Genomic DNA, 8,266 nt, shown 5'->3' on the forward strand with positions numbered 1-8,266 from the left:
AAAGGCTTCCACTCCGTAACTCATACTTCGCCATAACTCCAAGCAACTCTCTATCCTTTGGGGAGCAATGAGCATCAAAGAAAAGGACCGGACTTCGCCTTTGGTATAATCATAACTCATTTACTTATGACCAAAGGGGAAGATAGCACTTCTAGGGCTCTAATGATTCCGTTTTTGGCGATTCATGCCAACAAGGGGGAGAAATGAGCCCAAAGCAAAAGGACCGCACCACCACCACCAAATTCAAAAACTTAGTGCTTTCCAAAAGTATTTATCATTTGGTATCCTATTGTGTTCAAAAGGGGGAGAAAGTAGTATTTCAAAAATGGTATATCAAAACCCTCTTGAACACTAAGAGGAGGATCTCTTTTAGGGGGAGTTTTGTTGAAGTCAAAGGAAAAGCATTTTAAACAAGGGGAGAAAATTTCAAATCTTGAAAATGCTTTGCAAACTCTTATTCATTCACCTTTGACTATTTGCAAAAGATCTTTGAAATGGATTTACAAAAGGATTTGCAAAAACAAAACATGTGGTGCAAACGTGGTCCAAAATACTAAATAAGAAAGAAACATTCCATGCACATCTTGTAAGTAGTTATATTGGCTCAATTCCAAGCAACCTTTACACTTACATTATGCAAACTAGTTCAATTATGCACTTCTATATTTGCTTTGGTTTGTGTTGGCATCAATCACCAAAAAGGGGGAGATTGAAAGGGAATTAGGCTTACACCTAGTTCCTAAATATTTTTGGTGGTTGAATTGCCCAACACAAAATCTTTGGACTAACTAGTTTGCCCAAGTGTGTAGATTATACAGGTGTAAAAGGTTTACCCTCAGCCAATAAAAAGACCAAGTTTTGGATTCAATAAAGGAGCAAAGGGGCAACCGAAGGCACCCCTGGTCTGGCGCACCGGACTGTCCGGTGTGCCACCGGACAGTGAACAGTACCTGTCCGGTGCACCAGGGGACTCAGACTCAAACTCGCCACCTTCGGGAAATCCCAGGGCGACTCGGCTATAATTCACCGGACTGTCCGGTGTACACCGGACAGTGTCCGGTGCGCCAAGGGAAGTCGGCCTCAGGAACTCGCCAGCTTCGGGAATCGCCAACGGCTAGCCTGCTATAATTCACCGGACTGTCCGGTGTGCACCAGACTGTCCGGTGAGACTCCGGAGCAACGGTCATCTCCGCACCAACGGCTCTCTGCCGCGCATTTAATGCGCGCTCTGCGCGCGCAGAAGTCAGAATCGCCCATGCTGGCACACCGGACATCAAACAGTACCTGTCCGGTGTGCACCGGACACCCAGGCGGGCCCACAAGTCAGAAGCTCCAACGGCTAGAATCCAATGGCAGTGATGACGTGGCAGAGGGCACCGGACTGTCCGGTGTGCACCGGACTGTCCGGTGCGCCATCGAGCAGACAGCCTCCCAACGACCACATTTGGTGGTTGAGGCTATAAATACCCCAACCACCCCACCATTCATTGCATCCAAGTTTTCCACTTCTCAACTACTACAAGAGCTCTAGCATTCAATTCTAGACACACTAAAGAGATCAAATCCTCTCCAATTCCACACAAAGCCCTAGTGACTAGTGAGAGTGATTTGCCGTGTTCATTTGAGCTCTTGCGCTTGGATTGCTTCTTTTCTTTCTCACTTGTTCTTGAGAATCACAACTCCATTGTAATCAAGGCAAGAGGCACCAATTGTGTGGTGGCCCTTGCGGGGAAGTTTTGTTCCCGGCTTTGATTTGAGAAGAGAAGCTCACTCGGTCCGAGGGACCGTTTGAGAGAGGGAAGGGTTGAAAGAGACCCGGCCTTTGTGGCCTCCTCAACGGGGAGTAGGTTTGCAAGAACCGAACCTCGGTAAAACAAATCCGTGTGTCTCACTTCATTATTTGCTTGCGATTCGTTTTGCGCCCTCTCTCGCGGACTCGTTTATATCTCTAACGCTAACCCGGCTTGTAGTTGTGTTTATATTTGTAAATTTCAGTTTCGCCCTATTCACCCCTCCCCTCTAGGCGACTATCATTAGGGCGGGTGCATTCCGCCGGCCGGCCGGAGGATTTTCTCTCCGACAGTATATATCATAAACTAGTTCTAACGAGCCTAACTGCATTACTGTTGGAGAGATGGACAAAATAAAGCATTGAAAAATCAGATTTTTGTTTTCATGCATGCCAATCCATTGCATTTCAGCTCACATTCTTGTCATCCTAAATTTGTGCGCATGCAATAGAAAACAGATTTTGAACACAGTGTACCGCAGTGCATAAATACCTTCACCGTGTACTATAATTAGTCTCAGTATATATCATAAACTGGTTTTAACGAGCTTAGATCTATGGTTGTTGAAGAGATCATATATGTATGGAGGAAATTAAGCATTTAAATCAGTTTTTTTGTTTCCATGCACACCAATCCATTTCCATTCAATGCGCATTCTTGTCATCTTAAATTTGTGCGCATGCAGCAGAAAACAATTTTTTTATGTGGTGTGACACACTGTATAAATATATATATCGTATAACATAATTAGTATCAATATATGTCATAAACTGGTTACAACGAGCCTAGCTGCATTGGTGTTGGAGAGATCCTATAATTACGGGGAAAATAAATCATTTAAATCATATTTTTTGTTTCCATGCATGTCAATCCACTTCCTCTCAACGCACATTTTTGCCATACTAAATTTGTGCTTATGCAGCAGAAAACTGATTTTCTACAAGCGTCCCGTATTGCATAAATATCTACACTGTGTAGTATAATTAGTATTATATATATCATAAAATGTTTGTAACGAGCCTTGCTACATGGCTGTTATAGATATCCTATATTTATGGACGGAATAAAGCATTCAATTAGATTTTTTTATTTTCATGCATCCAGCAGTTAATCCTAATTTCTCGCGCATGCAAATAGAAACAAACTGTGCACATGCAAGGAATGAGACACATGCACGAGCAAAGCTAGCGGCCAGGCTGGTCTCGTGCTAGGTGTGGCTGGAGCTTCCTGTATCCTATTGGAAGCACATGACTCCCAATATCCTCAGCCGATATATATTTTTCTTTTGAGAGGATGAGACTCGCTGCCCAATTCCAATACGACCATAACGAAAAATACATAGTCCTGTTCAAAATGTTGACAATTAGGATAAGGATGTCAATAATGCTACTAAACCTGATTCAAGCCAATAGCCTGAGGATACCATATCCTCAGCACTGTCGTGCCAACATCAACCATAAGAATTACACAAAAATGATAAGCTCTTTTTGGATTCTTTTGTAACAATATATCCGTTGTTCAAACACACGCTGCGTTTTTGACATTATAATAAAGTAGAACTATATCAGTGAGGTAGTAAAACGAAATATAGGGACATTTTCAAATAAGAGTGGACAACCCATATTTTAAAGGGAGTACTGGGCCGAGCCCACATTACCTTACCTCAACTCAGAAGGTCACCGTAGGGCCGGGACCCCTTTATATAACTAACCTCTCCTAGGGTTTACGAGCATTGTGGCTCCTCACTTCCGCGCCGCCACCCCCTTCAGGTGAATATAAGGAATCCGCCGCCGGCGTCATCTCCTCCTCCCACCTCGACTCGCCTTGCTCGCCGTCGGCGGCCATTTCGTCGCCGCGCGGCGAGCCGCCCATGTTGAGCTCGCGTCGGATCTGATGGGCTTGTTGTGATCTCCTGCAGGTAAGGAAGAGGAGGAGGGCAGGATGTCGCACCGTAAGTTCGAGCACCCGAGGCACGGCTCCCTCGGCTTCCTTCCCAGGAAGCGCTCCTCCCGCCACCGCGGCAAGGGTACGCGCGCATCTCTTACTCCCTCCTTGTTCGCTTGCCTTGTCCCGATTCATGTCATCTGAAATGTTCTACCCTTCAGCATTTAGAACTTGAAGTATTATTTATCTTCCTTCTATTTAAACAACCTGTACTCCGCTAGTGGTGTTAAAGTAATAATTTTCATAGGGTTGTCTTCCGTCAGTGAAGGATTGTCTATTGCATATAAGTTCAATCCAACATTATGTATAATCTGAAAACGTGCTGTACAATTGAATTATTGTTGATGCGAATATTAAACTATGGTTTGTTTAGCCATGCTGTGTTAAGTGCTTTTACCTGTTTAGTATGGTATGCATATTCCTTTGGCAGGTTTACTTAATGTCCAAAATTTGATACTAGTTTTCCTGTTTTTGCAGTGAAGTCATTCCCCAGGGATGACCCCAAGAAGCCTTGCCATCTCACTGCCTTCCTTGGCTACAAGGCTGGCATGACTCACATTGTCCGTGAGGTTGAGAAGCCAGGATCCAGTATGTCCACCCCCTTCTTTTTTATTAATCAATTAAGTTGATCACATAGTCCAGTTTTTTGATATCTGAAAAATGAACTGTAACAACACAACTATTTCTTCACAGGTTTCTGACCAGCAGTTTTTAGTTTTTTATGAATTTGTGGGCACTTAACTTTAGATGATAAGCCACACAACTATTTCTTCACAGGCCCATAGACTTACTCAAAACAACAGTTTTTTCTGTTTGAATATCCACAACTGCTTGCACCCATGAATCTCAAGTACATGGATACCATTTCACTCCATTATTGTAACTGCTCTTCCTACTTGATTTCTTCAGAACTCCATAAGAAGGAAACTTGTGAGGCTGTTACCATCATTGAAACCCCTCCTCTTGTCATTGTTGGGCTCGTGGCATATGTGAAGACTCCTCGTGGCCTCCGCACACTCAACTCTGTTTGGGCCCAACATCTTAGCGAAGAAGTGAGGAGAAGGTTCTACAAGAACTGGTGCAAGAGCAAGAAGAAGGCTTTCACAAAGTATGCTCTCAAATATGAAAATGATGCTGGCAAGAAGGAAATTCAGCTGCAGCTTGAGAAGATGAAGAAATATGCTTCTGTTATCCGTGTCATTGCTCATACCCAGGTAAGAAGCTTAATTGTGCTTTGTTGCTCATTCATGTTTGTAGGAACAAAGTTTCTTAATGATTGATAATGCAATTACTATTGGTCTTTTATTTGGCTTCATTATTCCTGCTTATGCAATCTTTGTGTAGTCAAATGAACATTTACATGTAAATGACCATTTTTATTTTCTTTATATATATATATATATATTATATGTTACAACTCTTGTATTAAGTTTCAACTTCCATTGTATTATCTATCAATGATCATGTTGAGTTCTTCTGTGATGTTACAACCTTGTCTTGTTTTTAAATTTCAACTTCTATTGTACCTCAGTGCCTGGAGGGAAGTAGGTCTATCTTTCATATAATTGAAAATTGATTATTTTTTTCTGAGGCACTAGGTATTAGCCAACTCTCACCTCTTGTGTATTTGTTTCTTTTAGATTAGGAAGATGAAGGGTTTGAAACAGAAGAAGGCTCACCTGATGGAGATTCAGGTCAATGGTGGTACCATTGCTGACAAGGTGGACTACGGCTACAAATTTTTTGAGAAAGAGGTCCCTGTTGATGCTGTCTTCCAGAAGGATGAGATGATTGACATCATTGGTGTGACCAAAGGTAAAGGTTATGAGGGCGTGGTCACTCGTTGGGGTGTCACCCGCCTTCCCCGCAAAACCCACAGGGGTCTCCGCAAGGTTGCTTGTATCGGTGCATGGCATCCTGCTAGGGTCTCCTATACAGTTGCCCGTGCTGGTCAGAACGGGTACCACCACCGCACCGAGATGAACAAGAAAGTTTACAAGATCGGCAAGGCTGGACAAGAGACCCACGATGCCTCCACAGAGTTTGACAGGTACTATTTCTGAGCTTCTTGTACTAACTTGCACAATCTGTTTACCTTTGTTGCTCTTGTTGGTTACGGATTGCTGCCATTTGCAGGACCGAGAAGGACATCACTCCCATGGGTGGCTTCCCCCACTATGGTATCGTGAAGGGTGACTACCTGATGATCAAGGGATGCTGTGTGGGTCCAAAGAAGAGGGTGGTGACCCTCCGCCAGTCCCTCCTGAAGCAGACTTCCCGGCTGGCGCTGGAGGAGATCAAGCTCAAGTTCATCGACACATCGTCCAAATTTGGGCATGGTCGCTTCCAGACTACCGATGAGAAGCAGAGGTTCTTTGGTAAGCTCAAGGCGTAAGGTGCTGCGGTGCAGCGACAAGTCCCATTTGTCAAAATCATCAAACTGTGAAACTTTTGTTTGTTACCTTGCTGTACCAAGTTTTGTAGCAGGATGATTTGGGAGCATGTTCTGGTCTTCTGTGGATTGTTCTACGCTTCAGAACTGCAGCGACATTGCAAGTGTTTTGGTGTTTGATCATCAACGTAACTATTTATATTAATTATGTTTGCTAGTGTTTAAGAATATAGTTTAGACGGTGCAACGTGGATTTGGATGAAGACATCGTGGTGATCAAGAAATTCATCTTAAAGTAGTACAGTAGAAGATTTATTGAAGACTTACGTAGATCATGTAAGAGTTCACACAAGAAGAAACACGAAATTTTTTGAGTTAAAATACTTCTCGTTGGATTTCGGCAAAAAATATGCGGATGGATGTTGGTTAGCTCCTCGTTGGAGTTGGAAAGACAGTTATCGTTGGATTTCGGCAAAAAAAGATAATAAACGGGCTCGTGGAGCAGATCGTTTTGAGTATATATGGTGGGTTTTGACTAAGTAAGATTAAGATTAGACTTTTTCTATTTTTAAAATTAAATTGTTGGGTTAAAATACTGCTAAAAATCATTTTAAACTTTTGAGACGTCAAAAGCTTTGAAATATTTTTGGAAAAAAATGTGGATATATTTGGAACCTATGGATCCAAATAACAAGTTTGAAAAGATTACAATAAACTTCTAACATGAATATCTTGGCTTAAGGAAAAAGACATATATCTTCAGAAAGATTTGGAAAAAATCACAAGAGTGAGATAACGAAATGAGATGCGTTTGCAAACGTTTTCTCAATCAGAACACTATGGAAGAGTAGCATGGATACATTCATTATTTTTTTGCACATGTTTCTTTTCAAAGAAATTTATTGAAGCAAAAACTCAGGTGTTACAAATATGAATACTATCAAAATAAAAAAAATACACGATAGAATAATTCACGGATGATGTCCAGTCAAATCCCAAGAACACCATGGAACATCTTCTACATAATGAGACAAATCAAAATAGACCATTGAACACCAAAATGTATAAAAAATATGAGATGAAACATTCCATGGTAAATTTGTGGACAATTCAAAATACAACACGGAACTTATTCTTAAATAGCATGACAAAAATCAAAATACATGATGGCTTGTCTAATCATTACTGTCGAAAAGAGGAAAATACGTCATGAAACATCTCATGATCATTATAAAAATGAGGTGTACACACCACAGAACAACTCAAGTATACTCCATCCGACCCAAAATATAGGCTTTTTAGCCCACGTTTTTTCTATCTACATTCATTCAAATGATAATGAATATAGACATACATGAAAACTACTACATTCATATGTTACTTAATGAATATGTGATTAGTCTAAAACGAATTATATTTTGGAACGGAGAGTACAATATAGCGAATGACAAAAAAACACTATCGAATATTCTCATGTGTACTTAGACTGTCTTCATCAACGTCCACTAAATTTCACCCCCTAAACAAATATTCACTGTACTTTACAACATACTCTAAAAGATTCCGTTTTCTATATCTTCTTAGTCTCCATCAACGTCCCCTAAATTCGTTCCTCTATAGCTACAATGTCAACAAACTTCCTTTTCTCCATTTCTTTAGTGATTTATTGTTTTGTTTTGATTACAAGATAATTAAAATACCTCACACACGAGATAATAATTATTACATTTTTTGAAAATTATTTTTCTGAAGTAAGTCGTATGCAAAAAATATCGGATTTTGGTAATTGTAAAATTCATTCCAACAACCTTATTAACAGAAATTTTTGACATGTATTAATAAATATTTTTATAAACTACAAACACTAAACAAATTCGTATAGGTTCTCCTCTCCATCTCCACGGGAGATTCCATTTTCTTTTCTTCATTTGCTTTGTTTTTTTACTGATTGTCGGTGCTTTGCAGTGAACAATCACTTCTCTCTCCTTGTGTTGCTCGCTTTGTTTCCCGTCGTCGACGCCGTGCATGTCCACAGTCGCCACTATGGCGACGAAGATTGAGGTTGTTGTCGCTCTCGAAGTTCCTGTGATGTGCTGGTGTGCGGCTGCTCCAGCCAGGTGATAATACATGGGCTAGCAAC

At 41.1% G+C, this 8,266-nt stretch overlaps 1 protein-coding gene across 1 annotated transcript; it reads left to right on the forward strand.

Moving 5' to 3' along the window:
• The first annotated feature begins 3,444 nt into the window (after positions 1-3,444).
• On the forward strand, positions 3,445-6,356 carry LOC103647030 (60S ribosomal protein L3). The gene is made up of 6 exons (XM_008671603.4): positions 3,445-3,559; positions 3,709-3,816; positions 4,212-4,322; positions 4,644-4,948; positions 5,375-5,784; positions 5,871-6,356. The coding sequence occupies exons 2-6, from the start codon at positions 3,732-3,734 to the stop codon at positions 6,127-6,129; spliced, it is 1,170 nt and encodes a 389-aa protein (XP_008669825.1). The 5' UTR covers positions 3,445-3,559; positions 3,709-3,731; the 3' UTR covers positions 6,130-6,356.
• Positions 6,357-8,266: the final 1,910 nt, after the last annotated feature.

This window comes from Zea mays, chromosome 2, assembly GCF_902167145.1.
Source record: "Zea mays cultivar B73 chromosome 2, Zm-B73-REFERENCE-NAM-5.0, whole genome shotgun sequence".
Lineage (NCBI taxonomy): Eukaryota > Viridiplantae > Streptophyta > Magnoliopsida > Poales > Poaceae > Zea > Zea mays.